Source organism: Heterocephalus glaber, unplaced genomic scaffold, assembly GCF_053883595.1.
Source record: "Heterocephalus glaber isolate CG9 unplaced genomic scaffold, H.glaber_assembly_v1.0 deba00001594, whole genome shotgun sequence".
Classification (NCBI taxonomy): Eukaryota; Metazoa; Chordata; class Mammalia; order Rodentia; family Bathyergidae; genus Heterocephalus; species Heterocephalus glaber.
The window spans coordinates 5,769,258-5,789,584 of record NW_028258369.1 but is presented as its reverse complement, the minus strand read 5'-3'; the positions used below and the strand labels follow the sequence as shown (position 1 = coordinate 5,789,584).

Sequence of the window (20,327 nt, the reverse complement as noted above, 5' to 3'; positions counted from 1 at the left end):
GGAACTACTAAATCAAATGGGAAATTTCAGACTTTATGTTTTAGAGATCAGAGAACAGGGTCTTCATTTTATCTATCTTTGTTCCACAGTGTCATGCATGGACAAGAACATTAATAAATGTCCCGTGAATTAAATCATCTGAACTGAAAATTTCAACAGGCCTGGGGAAAACAAAAAGGAGCCCAGTGCCTGGCTCTTCCACTCTTGCCAGCTCTTTCTGGAAATTATTAAGGCTCAAGCAGCCCTCGCATACTTCCTAGCTCTCTCAGATCCAGCTGATGCGTAGGATGGGGTTGGCCTATAACACCCACCTCTCTAATTACTTAGAGACCACTGGGCTCTAAGCAACCCAACTCTTCCAGCTTCCTGAACATTGCTCTTTTTCTATTACTAATTGAGTGTTTTACTTTTAGATAATCCTATAATGAATGAGCTCAAATGAGCAGAGGCAGCAGTGACAACTCATCAATAAAATAATTAAGTCAAAGTGGATTTTGTTAGAAACTTCTCATTTCATAATGGGAAACCTAGGCTACTTAAAACCAGGGAAATCAAATGGAATCATTTCTTTTTGTTTTAAAAGGAAAGTCAGCTTTGAAAGTATTTGTTTCATACAGCATTCATTAACTCTGCTGACAATATTGGTTATTTATTCCAACAGGGCACGTGCAGTAGAAATACCAGAATTTCCTTTTCCCTTCATATAGTTATCATTCACAATTGTCCATAGAATGTAGACAAGGAGGTGATCTATATTTTCTCTCTCAGTTCATTATCACAGTCCTCTAAGACTTTTGTTTTTTATCCTAATACTTTCATGCCATGGGAAAATCAGGCCATGATGGATACAGATGTACAACAAACTTCTATCTCATGCAACCAATGAAAAAGGAGTGTTCCTGACAACAAAAGATAATTGGGGCAGGTACATTTCTTTTGCATTCTCCTCACCCCAACATAAATGACTGTAGTTGAGCTAAGAGCCCATCAGCCTTATTTTGCAACACACACTCAGTGCTGCCACTGGTCAACCTTGCCCCCAAGCTTTGCATCCTCCCCAGTTGGGAAACTGAGATGAGCTACAGAAAGAAACTTTGCACTAATAAGTATACAGTGAATAATTAATGGCTTCCAAGCTCTGGACAAAGTATAGGAACAGAGACCAGTCCTGGCTTCATGTGCTATTTGGTGCCACATTGAGGAGTAAAGTAGTAACTAAAGAGGGAAGTGACATGGCTTGAAGTCATCTAGGTCTAGCCCAAGTGGAGACCACATGAAGTAGGGATGCTCTTCACCATGAAAAGGGGGGTAAGTGAGATAATTACATACCCATGCTCCATCAGGGCCAAACAGTTCTAGGAAGTTGCCAATGAATTCCCTCGACTTCTCTTCCCACTTTTGAATTAGATCATGGCTCTTTTCTTCCACTCGGTTAACAAATTCCTTTGACCTTTCCTCCACGTTCTTGACTTTTTCTTTCATCTTGTCCACTTGGTTCTGGAAACGGTACTTCTTTTCCTGGTCAAAATTTACGGGAGAAATGGATTTATCTAAGAAGGCAGGAATGAGAGATCAATCATCTACCTTGATGGTCACATTTTGTGTCAACCTGAATCAGTTTCTAATGTAAACGGTCAGGATGTTGTCATTTCCCGAGGGCTCGATTGACGGGAAGGCGCACCTCTTGTAAGAAAAGTCATTTGTCATTAATCTATTTGCATATGTAAAGGGAAGTACAAGTGGTTTTAATATTTTAATAGGTGTCTATGAGTTGGATTTACTTATATAAAAGGAGAAACCATTCAATCCTCAGCAGTGAGAAAGCAGCGGCCCTTTTGTACTCTACTGGGCAAATATCTCCACTCAATTCTGCTGGGACTCAGACAAAACTGAGTTGTCTACAGAGTGGCTGGTCAGAGGCTGCCTGAGTCTTCTGTGTTACTGGGACATTGTGTTTATGTGTTTGTTTGTTTGTTTGTTTGTTTTTTGGTACTGGGGATTGAACTCGGGACCTTGCCAGGCAGGTGGCGGAACTACTGAGCTAAATCCCCGGCCCCTGCTGGGACACTGTTAAAGCCAATATTGCTTACAAAAACGGGCTACTGATTGGGCTTTAAAATTCATGGGTTATATTAAAATTTTAATTGTAATGACATTTTCTGCTAAGCTTGATGAACTGCATCACTTTCTTTAGTGATGAAGAAAGCTATTGTTCTGATAACTTCTCTGAACTTGGAGTTTTTCCTTATAGCCTTTACAAAGCAATGTTGTCTACCCATGTACCCAGAAGCCATTGTGTGTTAAGCAAATCATGTATCACCTTTAAATCTCAGTTTCCTGAACTGTAAAATTGGGATGATAATCATCCCTACCCCATAGGAGTGCCGTGATAATCAGGTAAGAAAATGCACGGATGTCCTTGCTACAGAGCCTGCCATTTAGTAAGTGCTCAATGTATAATGGGTGTTTCATTGGTATTAAGTGACCTAGGCATTTATCTGAGTTTTGTGATGAGTGTGCCATCAAAAGAATAAAAATAACCGAGGCTGGGCAAGGTGGCACACGCCTGGAATCCCAGCACTCGGGAGGCTGAGGCAGGAGGATCACTGCAAGTTTGAGGCCAGCCTCGGCTACCTAGTGAGTTCAAGGTCAGCCTGAACTGCATAGTGAGACCCTGTCTCAAAAAAAAAAAAAAAGAACGAAATTAACATGAGACAAAAGGTCTCCCCCCCATGAAATCATGGTATGTTTCTCCTAAAGGGACAGTAAGACACATTGTTCTTCTTTACTATGTGGAACTTAAGCCCATTTTGCTTTTCAGAATTTTCTGAAACACCTTGAATATTGTAAAACTGGGTCAGGATCCCTGACTTGATCTTCCAAATCTTACTACAGCCTCAGAGTGTGGTATGACCTATGTGTATTGCCACTTGGCTACACACACACACACTCACACACACACACACACACACACACACACTATAGAAAGTCACCCTGTCTTTTACAATTCACTATGTGACATTAGGTAAATTGTTCAACCTCTCTGGGCCTCTGTTTCCTTGCCTCTGTGTTGGATAGAGTAATTATATCCACCCTCTTAGGCTTATCATGAGGATTAAATGAGATAATCCAGGAAAAACACTTTGATGGGCACATGATAAGCTCTCAGTAAGTGTTAGCTGTTGTCTTTATGTCTTCCTCTCCCATAGTTCATTCTGCACTGGAAATGGTTATGTGTATAGCTCACAGGACCAGCCCGGAATAGTAGAATGAGCACTGGGCTAGGAGTCATGAGACTGGGAGGCTACTTAAGGGAGTTCGTGGTCAAGTGCCCTGCCTGGACTCAGCTTTCCTCATCTCTGGATCAGGGGACTGGGGCTGGATGACTGGCCCCCGTCAGGTCCCTGCCACTTCTCAGGTTCTGTGATGCATCTGTATGCCCATCCAACACATTCAATTTCATCTCAGAGCTGCAGCCAGGTTTGTTGTCACCAAAAGGCAGCGAGCATATCCACACTGTGCATGGTTCCCTGAGCTAAGTGGCTTATCTAAAGACCATTTAAGGAGAGTGAGTAATAACTTTTGGAAATGGCTCACCATGCTTGGATGGTTGACTGAATTCAATTTAAAAGAACAGACAGTTTAAAATTTATTGAAATAACCAGAGCTTTATTCTCTGTAAGATGCTAAATAATCACTTTGACTGAATTCTTTTCAGCCACTTGTTCTAGTGCCACTGGAACCCAACATTTTCCATTTTGTTGCCCAACTTGTACTAGACTCCCAACACTCTCTGCCTCATGAGGATGATTAATAATCATTGATTTATGATTAATAATTGCCTCTTATTTTGAAGGTAGGTACCAACGATCAACTATGTAAGATAATTATGGTGGATAATTATGGCGGGATAATTATGGTGACCTATCATTTATAAGTACCTAGTTTTGAAGCCAGATCACTCTTTGAAAATATAGTATCTATTTGGGGGGTTAGAATTCTTTATGTATGGAGAGCTCTGGTTTTAATTAAAGATATCAGCTTCTCAGAGACAAGGAAATCCAGTTGTCTGGACTCACTCACATCACCTCCAGCCACTGAGCTGCCCTCTTGCTTTGTAACAGCTTGTTTTCTTCTTTTAAAGATTATCTTAACATTTGCCTTATTATTAAACTTACACCAGCTCCATGGGAATAATATGGTAGAAATACAAAAGAAGTCAAAGATTTTAGGCTTTTATTTAAGTAGCTATAATTTCTCTAGACAAAAAAAAAAGGTTGTTAAGCTTTCTAATAAGCATCTGTAAGGCCTTAATAAAATGAAAAATTTTAAATGTTAAAACAAGAAAGCATTTTCTCTGGGCTTAGCATTTCATTGGCCCTGTCAACTCTTGCCTTTCACAAGGAGCAGATCTTCTGGAAAGCCTGCACTCAAATCTGAAAACTGGGGTGGGGGGGTGAGGAAGCTCTTTTATGAAACATGAAGCTTGGGCCAGGGATTTAGCTCAGTGGTTCCACCACCTACCTCGCAAGCACAAGGACCAGAGTTCGATCCCCAGTACAAACAAAACAAAACAAAACAAAAAACCCATGAAGCTTGCTACCTACATTCCTTGGCTAACTTACATTATCTCTTTGGACTTTAGTTTTCTCATCTATAAAATGGGGATAAAATACAGCATTGAATCGTTATGTGGGTTACAGTAAGTGCAAAGCATTAAGGACATTGCGTAGCATACAGTAAGCACTCAGGAAATGACCACATGGCTGTAGTGGTGGCATGGTGTGGTGGTCCTCAGTGGGTATGGGGTGGCACACTCACATTTATAAAGCTGACATTCAGTTCCTTGGCTGTGTACCCTCTCTGGAGGTTGCGTCGGGCATAAACATCATAGTCACGGACGATTCTAGTGATGATATCTGATGTGGAGATGCCTTCTGTTCTCTGCGTTGGAACAAACATTCCTGTTCAAGCAGGAAAGAAGAGACAAAACTAAGATCACCTCAATCAACTCATTTCCTGTCATGGCCCTCCTTCCCAGGTCAAAGTTGGAGCTCCCAGGTGGGCCAGTGAGGCCTTCGGATCTGGTTCCTACTGGCTCTTCCTGCCTCAGTTCCATACACATTCTCCCTACCATAAACACAGTGTGTTCATCATCCTGGGCTTAGTCCCAGGATGCACCAAGCACTTGCCTGGCTCCTGGTTACCTTCATTCTGACCTCTCCCTCGCTGCTTTGAATGCCCCTTCCCTCCTATATCAACTACAGAGTTCTTCCTCATCCTTATGGTCTGGCTTCATGCTTATGCCCTGGAGAAGTCTTTCCTGACAGCACCAGGCAGACTCCATTGCATTTTCGACATAGATATGTTTTCTGTTAATGAAAGTATTCTTCATATCTGCCTGCATTTAGAAATGAACATTTCAAATGCACAGATTATGTCTTAAACATCCTTGCATCTCCAGCCCCCAACTCGGTGCCCCTGTGTATGGCATATGGAAGGTGCACAATAAATGCAAATCAAATGAGTAAGCGAACAAAGACTAATTGAGTCAATGAATTAGTCAGATCACAGCACTCCCCCTTCTTCCCCAAGGAAGTCTGTGTCACATTGTGCTGAAGAAAAAGAAGAAAAATTATACTATTTTTGTTATCTCTGATCTAAGGGCATGTTTGTGGGGTGCTAAATGATTTTATCTCCTGAGAGCTGTCTACTCTGCATGGTAACTTCACCACTCAAAGGCCCTTTCATCTGGAACATATGGGACTGAATAAAAATAAACAAGCTCAGGACATCAAGTTCTAACAATTCAATTAGATTTCCTTAAACTCTTCAAAGATATATTTGGGTTACCAACCAATACAGACTATAAAGACATCACAAACATTAACAAAGCAAAAATTGGATTTATGTTCAAAATTCTGTTGTCAATCAAATGACATGTTGGCAAATGAGATCTTTCATACCCTGTATCATTACAACCACTTAGAGACATTTAGCGGGGTGTGGTGGTGCACACCTGTAATCCCAGCACTGAGACTGAGGCAGGAGGATCACAAATTCAAGCTCAATCTAAGCAATTTAGTAAATTAGTGAGACCTTATCTCAAAATTAAAAAATTAAAATTATAAAAGGACTGGGGATGTAGCTAAGTGCAAAGGCCCTGGGTTCAGTAACGAGGAGGAAGAGGAGGAGAAGGAGAAGAAGGAGAAGGAGAAAAGACATCACATGTTGGACACCATGACAGAGCATTTGGGGACAAGAGCACCAGGTTCTCGGTTTATAGATTTGGGCAAGCAACTCAAACTCTCTGAAGGCAAACTGCTTACCCTTAGTTTCCGCAGCTGAGGAATGAGGTAGCTGGACAGGATCTATGACATTTCCTTCTCCCCCACTTCCACACCAATCAATTTCTAATCACTAACTTACTTCTCAGATGATTCCCCTTTTCTCCACCTTCTATCCTCAGCCAGTCTAACACCATCTTGTTCAAAGATTACAGCGAGGGCCTCAAAACCAGTCTCTCCAGCTGTATGTTGTATGTGTCGTGTGTGTGTGTGTGTGTGTGTGTGTGTGTGTGTGTGTGTGTGGTGGAGTGTTGGGAATGGAACCCAGGGCCTTGTACACCCTAGGCAGTGTCTCTACCATCATCTACATTCCCAGCCCCAGCAAGGTCATTTTTGTCCACTTCAACCCACGTAGCAAGATCCACAGAGTGATCTTTCTAAATGCAAGTCTGACGCCTGCTCAACACTCCTTTACTAACTACCTCTTGTCCTCTGGATTTAGAGTCAAATCCTTGACTTGGTACTGTAGCGGCTTGCATGATCACGTCCCCATAGTACTACTTTCTCAGACCCTCTTCCCTTCACTCTCTAACCCCAGGCCTCTGTACCTTACAACTTTAAGCTTTGCTCTCGCTGGAGTCTGTGGAGTTGAACAAAACGCTGACCCTGCTTCAGCCCAGTCACATTGTACTTCTTTAGTGTCCTGAAAGTGTTGGCCCTCCTCCCTCCACCCTGCCACAAAGGCAATCTCTATCTGGTGAATTTTTGGTCATCTATTGGGTTTCAGCTTTAATGTCACTTCCTCAAGAAAATCTCTCAGCCCCCAGACCGAGTCTTTCTGGTTATTAGTCCCTCCCGTGTTCCACTGCCCTTTCCCTTCAGATACTGCAAGGCCTTCATAGAACAATTCGCTCAGTGGCTGTCTTGGAGCTGCACCCTCTTGCTTCTCTTCTTGGCCCCCAGGGACAAGCAGGCACTATAGCAGTATTTGTTAAATGAATGAATATTGACCTCTCAGTGCCCTTTCAAATCCAGTTCTCTCTGAATTTTTCCGTCTCGCAGCCCAACTAGGGTGTCCCTTTGCAGCTTTCATTGATATCACCTGTACATTGACAGCATCGGCAGCAGGGGTATGCTGCTGATATTAGGGACAGAGCAATAGGCTGAAAGGACAGAGTTGGGGCTTGCCACTAAATCAGACTTTTAAAAATCACCTTCTTGGAGGGTGAAACCAAACACATAAAACTAAATAGAAGACAGAGCGTGCAAACATCTAAACACATGGATATAAATAGCATTATGGTTCTAAACTAGGGGGCCTTGGGTGACATCCCTACCTTGGTGGGAGTAGCACGGAGTTTTCTGGTGAGAAATACAACCCATCTTTTAGCAGGCGGATATTTCACCCACACTCCTGCTGCTGGAATGTGAAGACAATTTTCTAGCTACTAACAGATATTAGCAAGGCATTTCAACGTTGGTGACATGAGCTCACCCTTCCTTTGAAGCCAGGGGGTGAGGTTCTGTGGTTGAGTAGCTGAAAGTAGATTTGGGGTTGGGAAGAGCTTTGCTTTGGCTGGTGGGGAGGTAGGTCTCTGAAAGAAGCCAAGCCCTCTGCTGACATGATGAGGCACCAGGCTTCCTCCAAATCCTAATTATTGCTCTGCTAAAAATATTCAGTAATGAGCATGATCAGAGAACCTTTTTTATCATGCTTTTCAGAATTGCGGCATTTGGTTATTTGCTATTTTAAGAAGCAGCAAAGCACATGTTAATGAAGGAAACTTTCAATAGTAGTAGGCAATATTAGAATGATGATGAGTAATGTGGACCTTACAGTCTATTTAATCTTGGCTCCATCATTTCATCTAGCTTTGCTACAGGATTTTAACATGTAGCTCTGACAAGCAGAGCAGTGTTGGAAAGCTTAATTCACACCCTTCATACCTTTGGCTTCATTTAAAGTGATTTTTGACTTTTAAAATAAACCAAGATTAGAGTATAAAAGCCAAATATGGGTGCTTAGGCCATTTTTGGGCATCTTTTTCCCACAATGAACTCTGGCCTTCTCTACCTAGGCCTCAAGTAGAACTTTCCTGTTACTCTCTCTCTCCTGGTGAGGACTCAGCAGAGCAAATTCATGGGGCAGAAGGAAAAGTCCTTGTACATATGAAAAGTCATACATAGTCTTAGGCCTGTGCTCCCAGGGCAAGCAAAATACCCACCTGACTATTCAATTTGGAAAGGGAATTGTGGTAGATTATGGCCACAGCTCCCCTCCCCTTGAATTTGGGCTGGTTCAGTGCTTGTACTTAATAGAATGTGGCATGACACTGTATGACTCCCAAGGCTACATCAGAAGAGGTTGTGTGGCTTCTCTCAAGACTGCTTCCTCTCTAGACAGTTCCTCTCAGCAGCCTTGCTGTGAGAAGCCCAAGCAACATGGAGAGGCCACATGCAGGTGACCCAGTGACAACCACAACTGAGCTCCATGCTGAAAGCTAGCACCCAGGGCCAGCCATGTAAGTGCGCAATCTGGGAGCCCCAGCCCAGCTGAGCCTTCAGACGACTGCAGCCCCTGCCAACCTGACAACTACTTTGAGACACCCAAGCAAGAAGCATCCAGCCACACCCCTGTTAAAATCCTGCCCCTCCAAATCAGGAGCAAAATAAAGTCACTCAACTTTGGGAGTCATTGTGTTATGCAATAGGGATGCTGGATTGCCAGAGTTAGAAAAATGTTGGACTTGTTCCTACACTGAGACAACTGGAATTTGACATTTTACCCCATTAAATCAGGAAAGCAACCTATTCTTAGCTCACTGGAGGCACTCACCCAGAAAGAAAAGCAGTACCATATTGTTGTTCCTACAGTACAAGGTAGCTGAGGAATGCTCACCCAGGAAGAGTGATTCAGTTAACTCTAGGGGTGACAGCTGCACCCCAAGCCCTGGTCTACATCCCTGCTGCTCCAAATAAGGTCTATGGACCTGCAATCTGGGCGCTCATTAGAAATGGGAATGGCCACACCAGACCTACTGAATCCCAATCTGAATTCTCACAAGAGCCTGCAGATGATGTGTTGGCTGGCACATTTACATTTAAAAAGCAGTGTTCTACACCAGGTCCTTACAGAGTTCAAGTACTTTGTTGCTCAGGTTAATGCCTGTATAAATACCTAAGTGGCATCTGTGCCATGAATGAGCCTTAGCATATGTTAGAGAGGCTTTTTAGAAGCTGCTTGGGAGACACCTGAAATTCCAACACCATATATATATATATATATATATATATATATATATATATATATATATATATATATATATATGGAGAGGGGGGCAAAAAATGTATACATCAGGAAAAGAAAAATCCATATAAATATTTTAATACTAAATTTATCACGATACCATGAGATGAATAGAAGTTACCTTTGGCCTCTACAATTACTCTTGTAATTGCTCAAAGTGTTGACCATTAGCTTCCAGACATTTATTAATCTTGGGCCGGGGATTTAGCTCAATGATTTCACCACCTGCTGCGCAAGGGCAAGGACCCGAATTTGATCCCCAGTACCAAAAAAAACAAAAACCAAAAACCAAAAAAACCAGACATTTATTAATCCAGCGAACTGCTGAAGAGTGTACACATTTTTTGATGATCCCTTCTTCTGCCTCATTATTTGCTGTGGTGGACAAGTGAACACAGGGGATAACTCACCTGCTTCCTTTATATGCTTGTAAACGTCATCCGAGCCGGCAGAAGAGTATGGGATGTCATCATGAGCCACAAAGTCAATCTGTTGGAGAGAAGAGTGATGTCACCACTGGGACAGATGTACTTATCTGTGGATTTAGAGGGGAATGGTGACCCCCAAATGCCTTTGTGTATCTGAATCCTTGAAAGAAAGGTATTTCCAACTATCTCTATTTCCATGAGATGATGGTAACTGAGAAAAACAAATGTTTGGTTCCTCTCCTTTGGTGGTCTCTCTCTTCTTCTGCCTCCGATAGTAGGTTTTCTTGGCCTTCTGTACTTCTGCCTATAAATGTTCTACTTCAGAAGACTCATTTCTCAGGTTTTAATCATGCCTGCTATGATAAAGAACCAAAATTTCCATTTCCTACCCCATTGATGGCAATAGGCCTTTACACTTTGGTCATATTTTATATTGAGAAAAGGAATTTGTCTCTTTTCTCATTTGATCCTCATAACCTTGTGAGATGGGTATGATCCTCATAACCAGTACTTCAGTTAGGACACAAGGTACTGACACTAGATAACTCGTTCAACTTGCCCAATGTCACACAGCTTGTTAGTGGTTTGGAAAAGGAGTGGGCAGCCAGGGAACCAGGCCAGGGTGTTTTTTTTAACACCCACTATACCCCTCTTTAATACTTTTGCTGTCACTTTAAAAATCAACTTGTCCTATATTTAATTCATCTTCCTGAAAATTAGTGCCTCTTTGCAGTGGCACCTCTATTTTCTCAGCTGACCTAGGCCAAAATCTTGGAGTTGACTTTTGTTCCCTGTGTCCTTCTCTCTCCACATCCCATAGGGCACAGGTTCCATTGGAGTGTGTGTGCATGTGTGCATGTGTGTGTGTGTACAGGCCCTTCACTTCCTCTCCCTCGCTGCTATACTAAATCCAGGGACTTGCCACCTGGATTATTGACACCAACTTGTATCTGGACTTCCTCTCTGTAGGCTTCCTCCTTTCCAAGCTGTCCTGCTGTCACATGGGTTGTCCTCCTTAAACAGTTTTCTTCTGGTTTTCCTCAAACCTACTAATCTTCATTCCTGTCTCCTACTGCATCAGGTAAATGCTCCTTGCACAGCTTTTAAAGCCTTTTATAATGAAACTTTACTTTACCTTGAGAGGTGGTTTAGAGTAGGAGTTTAATTTTCCAGGGTATGATTCATGCCCTATCAGTTATTAGCTGTAACTATTAAGTTGGTGGGAAAGATTCAATCAAGATTTCTCTACCTTGGTACTAGTGACTTTGGGGTCTGGATAATTTTTTGGTTATGTGTGGCTGTCCTGTGTATTGGAGGATGCTTAGCAGCATCCAAAGCCTTTATCCACTAGATGCCAGTAGCACCCTCTAGCCATGACAACCAAAAACATCTCCAGACGTTAACAAATATCCCTTCGGGGGCAAACTCACTGGAGAAGCATTGGATTAAGAGGTATAATTACCTGACAGTACTCAAAAGTAATAACTGGTATATAGTAAGTACTCAATAAATGGTTATTATTGCTATTACTAATTCTATGCTCTGGACTCAAACTTAGTTCCTCTTCTCCCTCTCCAATGTACAATAACAACAACATCTTAGGGTAGCCATGAGATCGAATTTAACTCATAATAATAGAAAAACCCTTAGCACAGTGCTGGGCACATTGTAAATACTCAATAGATGGCAGCCATCATTATCATTATTAGCATCCCCTATAATGCCTATCACATGTTGAACATATGATAGATGCTTAGTAAAAATGTATTAGTGATTACTAAAAGTAAATCATATTGTAGTTTTTCCTTTTTCTTTTTATTCTCACTAGGAAATTGTCTCCTCTGCTATTACCCATGCACATTTATCAGTGTTCTCTATTCTCTTCTGCAATGCGAATTTAAAAATAGAAAAGAAAATTCTTAGAACAGCTTAATCTTATTTTTTTGTACTGCTTATAAAAGGAAAGAATAGCTCCTAATGTGAGGCTGGCAGGAAGATGCAAAGCACATAATTTGATGCAGATCAAAAGAGTTTCTCATGTTTTCAACTAATAAATATTTTATGTCAGTAGGTATCTCAGGGTCACAAAATCAGAGATATGAAGATTTTCCTTAAAGGCTGGCCCTTGACCTTCTGGGTAAGATGTGTATATATTTGCTCCATGAAAAAGGAGGCCTGTGAATCTGTAAGCACCAATAATAATGGTGGTAGTGACGACATTCTTAGAGCTTTTGCTGTGTATGGGCCGGCCAGTTTTCCAAGTGCTTTATTTAGATTCTCTCATGAGATTCTCAAAATGGCCCTAAGATGAAGATACCAATATCATTCCATTTCACAGATGAAGTTAAGTGAGTATAATATAGTTAAATATCTTGCTCAAGGTCCCACAGTTAGAAGAATTTGGACCTGGGTGGTCTACCTCTAGCATCTGTAGTCGAGGAAATGAGAATATAGAGGTCTTCAGGCTTGGACGGAAGAGTGACGGCATATGACAGTTCCTACATCAAGTGACGGCATATGACAGTTCCTGAAATTGGAAGGGTTAGGGCTTTCCGCAATTTCAGTTGCAGAACCAGATTCCTAATCCTGCTACTTAGAGAACATGGAATGACAACAAGAGGTACCTTGTGTTTTTCCAGAAACTCTGGCGTGAGAGTCCACGGAGCATCTCTGATGACTTCATCCACGTAGCGACAGTGTCTGAGAGCTTCATATCTCTCTGCTTCATTCATCACGGTAAAACCTTTGAATTTGTGGGTAAGATCATCACTGCAAACTGAAATAGCAAAGTCTATTAGATGCTGCTGCTAGCCATCCTGGTGCGCACATGCCTTCTTCAGCAAGACAAAGGGAGCACAGCCTCGCTAGATACTTGGCATAATTGAACTCAGATTTTTATAGGAACAAAGGATCAAGAGACCAAAGCAAACTTAAATCCACCAAGATTTCAGAATTTCATTTTAGTGCTAATTACAACTGCATTCTCTACTGAGACTTTTATTAAAATTATTCTCCACGCTACCTGATCTGACTTTCATATCTTTTTTTATCTCCCTACCCCTTCCTTTAGTGAAATTTACTATTCAGAAATAAAATGACCAGATGAACAGAGAAAGGAGAGAGAGAGAAGAAGACGGTTTGATCAATTAGTCCCATTTCATCTGCTAGATGATTTATACTTAACCCTAGTGTCACACACAGACACACATACTCCTCTTCCCTGGATTGAGGTCCAATCACTAAACATAAGGCCACACAATTAAGAGGAGAAAGTTTAAAAATTAGAAGGTCTGATCCAGCAGAGTTCACCCCTCCCATGTTGCTTACCTTTCTCAGATCTCAGGCTCCTGAGCCCTCAAATTCAGACTGTTACATCCTTCACTATTGGCCTTAGGAAAGACTTTTTTGAGAATTTACATAAAAGTGCTTTGAAATAAACTGAACAGTAAATATTATCCACTATCTTATCTTTTGATTGGCCAATGTAGCCACCCTAATGTTTGCTATATGCCAGGAAGAAATGTCATTGTGGGTACCGTCCCCATTTACTGAGATCCTGGTGATGGTCTTGCTGCAGCTGGTTAAAACCGCCCTGACTGCTCCTTGGAATGACGATACTTTTCTTTATGGTATTGTGTACACACAATTCTCTAATTTCGAGTGTATAAGCTGTGGTTTACAAATGAAACTGATCATTTTCCTGGAGCCGAACTTGTTCCACACTCAGAACCAAATCCAGCCACGGAGTGAGTGCAGCCCAACAGCCACACTCAGCGTCCTTAGAAAACCCTCTTTTGTAGCCCCTTCCCACGCTCCACATCCAAATCATCAGGAAAACTGCTAGCTCTGCCTTCCAAGGGGAAATAGAAGACACTGATCAAAGGGTACAGAGTTTTAGTTAGCCTAGAGAAATAAATTTTAGTGCTCTAGTGTACTGGATGGTGACCTCAGTTGTTAATAATATATTGTAAATTTTTTGTCATTAAGTTTACTGCTACATTTTAGATATACATAGTGATCACATTCATTGTATGGAATTTGTACCTGTACATGATATATCTTGATTCTTATTTTTCCCCATTCCTCTCCCTTCCCTTCTACCCCTCTTCCCTTCTTATTTACAAGAGTTATGTTTTTATTTTATCTTTCTTTTCTTGTTGTTTTTCTTTTCTTTCTTCCTTTCCCTCTCCCCCTTCCCTTGTGCCCTTTCTCATTTGAACATTTTCTTCCTATTTCACAATACCTATTATACTTTTTGATCCTTATTTCCACTTTCAGTTTCTCACACTAGAGAAACAATGTGATATTTGCACATGTGTGTCTGATTTATTTCACTTAAGAGGTGCCTCTAGGTGCATCCATTTAGCTATAAATGTCTCAAGTTTATCCTTCTTTATGGGTGAGTAGTACTCCATTGTATAAAAAACCCACATCTTTATCCATTCATCACTTGATGGGCATTTAGGTTCTTTCCAAGATTTAGCTATTACAAACTGTGCTGCTATGAACATGGGTGTGCATGTATCACTGTGGTATGATGCTTTATATTCTTTCAAGAAGATACTGAGAAGGGGAATAGCTGGGTTGAATGGAACCTCTAAGTCCTAGTTTTTTGAAGAATCTCCATACTGATCTCCACAGTGCTTGCACCAGTCTATACTTCCACCAACAGTGGAGAAGGGTTCCTTTTTTTCCCCATAGCCCCACCAGCATTTGTTATTGGTTGCTTTCTCAATAAAAAGCCATTCTTTCTGGAATGAGATGGAATCTCAGTGTTGTTTTAATTTGTGTCTCTTGAATGACCAGTGATGTTGAACATTTTTTCATATACTTACTTGCCATTTGTACTTCTTCATCCATACTCCCAAAATTGTTATACAGATTTAATGCAATCCCAATCAAAATGCCAATACCATACCTCACAGAACTAAAGAAAACATTCCTAAAATTCATTTGGAACCAGAAAAGACTTAGAATAGCAAAAACATTTCTGGGAAACAAAGGCAAGGCAGAGGGCATCACAATCCCTGACTTGAAATTATACTACAGAGCTACTGTGATAAAAACAGCATGGTACTGGCAAAAAACAAAAACAAAAACAAAAAAAAGACCTGAGGATCAATGGAATAGAATGGAAGATGCAGAAACAACTCCAAACACACTCAACCACCTTATCTTTGACAAAGGGGCTAAGCACATTCACTGAAAGAAAGATAACCTCTTTAATAAATGGTGCTGGAGAGCCAGGGATTTAGCTGAGTGGTGCTGCCACCTGCCTCACAATCGCAAGGTCCCAAATTCGATCCCTGGCACTAAAAACAAAAATAAAAATAAATGGTGTTGAAAAGTCTTGCCTTTCCACATGCTGAAGACTAAAACTAAACCCATATCTCTCACCATGTACTACACTAAAATCAAAATGGATCAAAGATCTAAATATTAAAGCAGAGCTGGGGGCCAGGGATTTAGCTCAGTGGTTCCTCCACCTGCCCCGCAAGTGGAAGGACCCAAGTTCGATCCTCAGTACCAAAAAACCCCCCCCAAAAAACCAGAGCTGGACTTAGTGGCTCATGCTTGTAATTCCAGCACTCAGGAGGCTGAGGCAGGAGGATCACTGCAAGTTCGAGGCCAGCCTGGGCTACACAGTGAGTTCAAGTCCAGTTCAAGGTCTCTTGAGAGAACTTGTCTCAAAAAACCAAAACCAAAAAATAAATATTAAAACAGAAACACTGTATCTGCTGGAAGAGAGAATAGGTGGAACTCTTGAAGACATTGGTGTAGGGAAAGATTTCATGAACAAAACCTCAGTCACACATGAACTAACACAAAGAATAAGCAACTGGGATCTCACTTTATTAAAAAGCTTTTGTACAGCAAAACAAATAACCAACAGAGTAAAAGAGACAACCAACAGAGTGGAAAAAGATTTTGCCAGCTCTTCCTTAGACAAAAGACTGATATCTAGAATAATAAGGAACTCAAAAAAAAAAAATCGAACTCCCTAGATTTAAAGACCCAACCCAAAAATGGGCATTTGAGATGTAGTGTAAATTTTTAAGTTGTTAAAAAAGATTTTTAACATTCTTATTACAAAAAATGGTATATTGGTGAAGAGATAGATATGTTCGCTTGACTGAATTTTTCTGTAACATATGTATAGATCAAAACATCACATTGTACCCCATAAGTATATATAATTTTTTGACCATGATAGTCATGTATCAACTAAGGACGGGGACAAATTTTGAAAAATGCATTGTTAGTTGATTTCCTCATCAAATGAGCATCACAAGTGTGTGCATACACAAACCTATCTAGTACAGGTCAGTAACCTGAGGTGGCCTCTTGATGCAATCAAGAGACACAATAAACAGGAGATGAATGAGGCTGCTGTTGGCATAACCCAGCACACTGTTTGCAGTAAATGTTTATTTTATTTTATTTTTGGTACCAGGGGCACCAAACTCAGGGCCTTGGGCTTGCCAGGCAGGCGCCAGCACCACTGAGCTAAATCCCCAGCCCAGTAAATGTTTTTTAATAAGTAGGAGTACGCCCTAAATTAACAATGAAAAGTATAGCATCACAAATAATAAATCAATAACATAGTTGTTTCTTACCGCCCTCCAGTATCATGTGTTGTGCATATTTGTACATGCTACACTTTTACACAGCTGCCGGGACACCAGGTACACACCACCAACAAGGGAGTGATGCTCTGTGCTATCGTGTTATGCCAGGTGGAACATCCTCTCCACTACAACCTCACGGGATCACCATTGGGCGTCAGTGATGACTAAAACGTCACCATGTGGCACAGGAGTATAAAAATGAATATGTTTTTTAAGTGCAGCACACCTGGAAGCAGCATTCTTCTTACCAGCTCCACTGCTCCCTCCAACCCTCTCACCGCCCCTCCTTCCCATGGCTTACGAAGTGGATTCCTCTCCTAGCTCGGCCCAGCCCTGCTTACCCCAACAGCTTATTCTCATTGACCAGAGTGAGCCTGTTAAAACATGTCACCTAGTGTCCTTCCATCTCCCTCAGAGTAAAAGCCAAAGCCCTCCCACGGCCTGCAGGTCCCTATAATCCCCACACCTCTCAAGCACTCTACCCTCTCTGACTTGTCTCCTATTATGTTCCAGCCCCCAGGCTCCTTGCTGTTTCCTGAAGCCACCAGAAGTCTCCTCTGGGCAGGGCTTTGCATGTATCTCCTCTTCCCCAAACTGGTGGCAGGATTCCCTCCCCTCCTCCCTCAACTCTTCCTCTCCCAGCCAATTCTGAATTCCAATCAAACTGCTTCCCGCCAGGGCACCCACAGTCATTGCTGTCTTCTTTAATGTTATTGTTGGCAGGGACTTTTAGCTGTTTCATTTTCTGATGACCAGTCCCTCGTAGGCTCTTAACAAATGTTTGCTGAGTGAATCAATAGTGCCTGGTGCATGTAGATGCTCAATAAGTGTTGATTATTATTTAAAATAATAGATTATATTTATCTGGAGGTATGTTTTAATAACATACATGCAAATAAGAGATAGATAGATAGATAGATAGGTATGCCTGCCTATCTCTTGCAAATACTTGCTGAGACATTTCCTATTGCAGCAGTTTACATTATCAAAACAACATCAACCATGTAGCTGGCCCAAAAACTTGGATGAGTACCGGAATCACCAATGGAGCTTATGAATTATGAAGATAACTGGGCTCTGCTCCTTGAGGTTTTGATCAGTGTGTCTGCAGTGGGGCCCAGGCAACACTTTTATTTGACAAGCTTCAGGGGTGATTCCAATGGCTATGACATTTGCAAACCTCACATTATGAACACCTTGAGCAAAGAGACCTGCCTGTTTGAGTCATCCGTCATGCCCAGAAGCAGGGCTGGGGAGGGCAGGTGGTACAGCCATAATGACGATGTATTGATTCACTGTATCTGCTTTTGACTCTATAAACAGGAATTATTTATGGTCCACACTATACAATTTAAAAACTGACCTAGGACTTCGTAGATGTTCTTTGGGGACTTTATTAAAATACTACATCAAGAGTCACATTGAGCAGAAATGGATTTCAGATCCATCAATTTTCTATTTCAAACAGCACAAAACTAGGCCAGTCTGTGTCTTCTCCCTTTTTGAATCTGTACCTGGGCAATCTGCTCTAACTTCTACATGACTGAGATAATAAATAGCCTCCTGATAGATCAAAAAGAAAACAAACGTCCTGTTTATACCAATACAGGGCTCTATTTTCATATGGCAGGAGTGACCTCAAGAAGCAGCTGAACGTGCTGACCAGTTATTGTCTAAACATTAATTACGCCCAAAGCAGCACTGTTGTTTTTGAGTCTTGGCAAATGCATTCTGACAACCAGATGGAGAACTTGGGACAGTGGTATTCCAGTACTGCAAAACAAACAAAAAAAGTTGAGCCATCTGAGTAATACTCAATAATCAATAATATTAGCCATTTATTAAGAGTGGCGGCAATGTAGGATCATTTATGGACATATTCCTTTGGGATTTGTGTTCTGTTTTTTCCTTGCCCCAACTCTAATCAGATGTTCAGGGCTCTTGCTACAAAATCCCTTGCCACGCTGTGAAGTTCAAGTTGCGGGTAGACAGCCTGCTTTCCTGGCTGCTGTCTTCCCAAAGCCAGAGCTTCTTGGGGGGACTTCTATAAGGAAGAAGAGGATGAGAAAGAAGATTCCTCCAAATTTCAAGGGAAAGTCCAAATGCCAGTGCATCTCACAAGCTGCAGTGGCCAGGGAGGAGCCTCAGGAGGGACAAGGACATGAGGCCCTAGGCTCTGAGGTTCCCACCTGGGGACAGATCACAGGAGTCTCACCTGAAACAGGTGCAGCAGATTGCGCTCTGCTCGTAATTATATGGGCTTGGATGATGTGGGCGGTGCAAAAATGTCACTGGGTCAGAGACATGAAGACCTTCTCCTGCTTTTGCAGACATTTTGGACACTTGTTTGACTCTCGGGAGGTCCCTGATAAAGACTGAGAGTGCATTTCCAACCAGCCATGCAAAATAAAATCTTAGAGGATTGTTTTGCTGGTTTTTGCTTGTTTGTTTGTAGTGTGAGGATGGAAGCCAGGGCTTCCTGCATGCTAGGCAAGTGCTCTACACCCTCAACCATAGATGAATATTTAATCTCAATTCAAACACAATAAGTCATAAACCCGAGTTGGTGGAGTAATGTTTACGTTTACTATAGTAGTAGTAATAGTATGCTCATTATTCTTATTTTATTCCCTTCCTATGAGGCAGAGGGTATTTTGTAACATCCTCTTTTAAAATAATTTTTAGGGAAAAACACTCTGCTATAAATTTAAATTTCTTGACTTTATTTATTTATTTGCTTATTTACTTATTTGTGGCAGTGGGGACTAAAGCCAGGCCTTTGCACGGAGCTACATCCCTAGCCCTTTATTGCATTTTGAAATTTTGAAACAAGGTCTCACTAAGTTGACCAGGCTGAACTGAAATTTTGATCCTCCTGTCTCAGCCTTCCAGAATGCTGGGATTACAGGCATACATGTATCACCCTGCCCAGCTTCTTGACTTATTTTTAAATGACATGAACTTTTAAATTAAAATGAAAGAAAAAGTACTTTGCAAGTAGTCTCAATTCACTAAAATAGTAGCAACAAGGTAATCTTGCTTAGAAAATATTTCAAATCATTACTGGCTACATGCTTAAGACATTATAAATGCAAGTATTATAATCATAGTGTGGTCTGATACTGCCTAAAAAAGTAGACAATATAGTATCTCCAGAGTACCTCCAGTAACCCACTTTCTGGTCTTTGTGGTGTGTGTGTGTGTGTGTGTGTGTGTATGTGTGTGTTTCTGAGGATGGAACCCAGAGCCTCTTACATGTTAGGACAAGTGCTCTACCACTGAGCTACATCTTCGGCCTTTTATAATTTTTATTTTGAGACAACATCTTGTTAAATTGTCCAGGCTGGCCTTGAACTTGGAATCTTCCTGCCTCCACCTCCACCATAGCTGGTATGTTCCATAAGGCATGTTCCACAGCATCCAACAGTTTACAGCACTTTAATAAATTATTTCTGCTAAATATCAAGTATTTCCACCAAATACCTGTCCATGTACTTGCATCATGAGTGAAACATGTGTCCCTTCCCCCATAGGAATTCCTGCAACAAACCTACCGGTAGATGTAAGGGGAACTACAATTAATAGGGTAGGCTCTTTGCACTTAGCATAAGCATTCTATTTGTTAACTGCACACTCAATGTCAAGAGCCAGTCTTTCAACCAACAACACAGAATAC

The 20,327-nt window shown here is 41.4% G+C and overlaps 1 protein-coding gene across 9 annotated transcripts in view; it reads right to left on the bottom strand.

Annotated features, from left to right (window-relative positions):
* The window catches only part of Pcyt1b (phosphate cytidylyltransferase 1B, choline), a 100,706-nt gene that overhangs the window by 14,355 nt on the left and 66,024 nt on the right, over positions 1-20,327 (bottom strand). For all 9 annotated transcript variants that reach the window (XM_013068315.3, XM_087193614.1, XM_004872229.3 and 6 more), the window contains 4 exons: positions 12,647-12,798; positions 10,005-10,083; positions 4,822-4,964; positions 1,330-1,518 (listed from right to left, as the gene is read on the bottom strand). In XM_013068315.3, the coding sequence (XP_012923769.1) occupies positions 1,330-1,518; positions 4,822-4,964; positions 10,005-10,083; positions 12,647-12,798 (563 nt within the window). The remainder of the gene's footprint in view (positions 1-1,329; positions 1,519-4,821; positions 4,965-10,004; positions 10,084-12,646; positions 12,799-20,327) is intronic.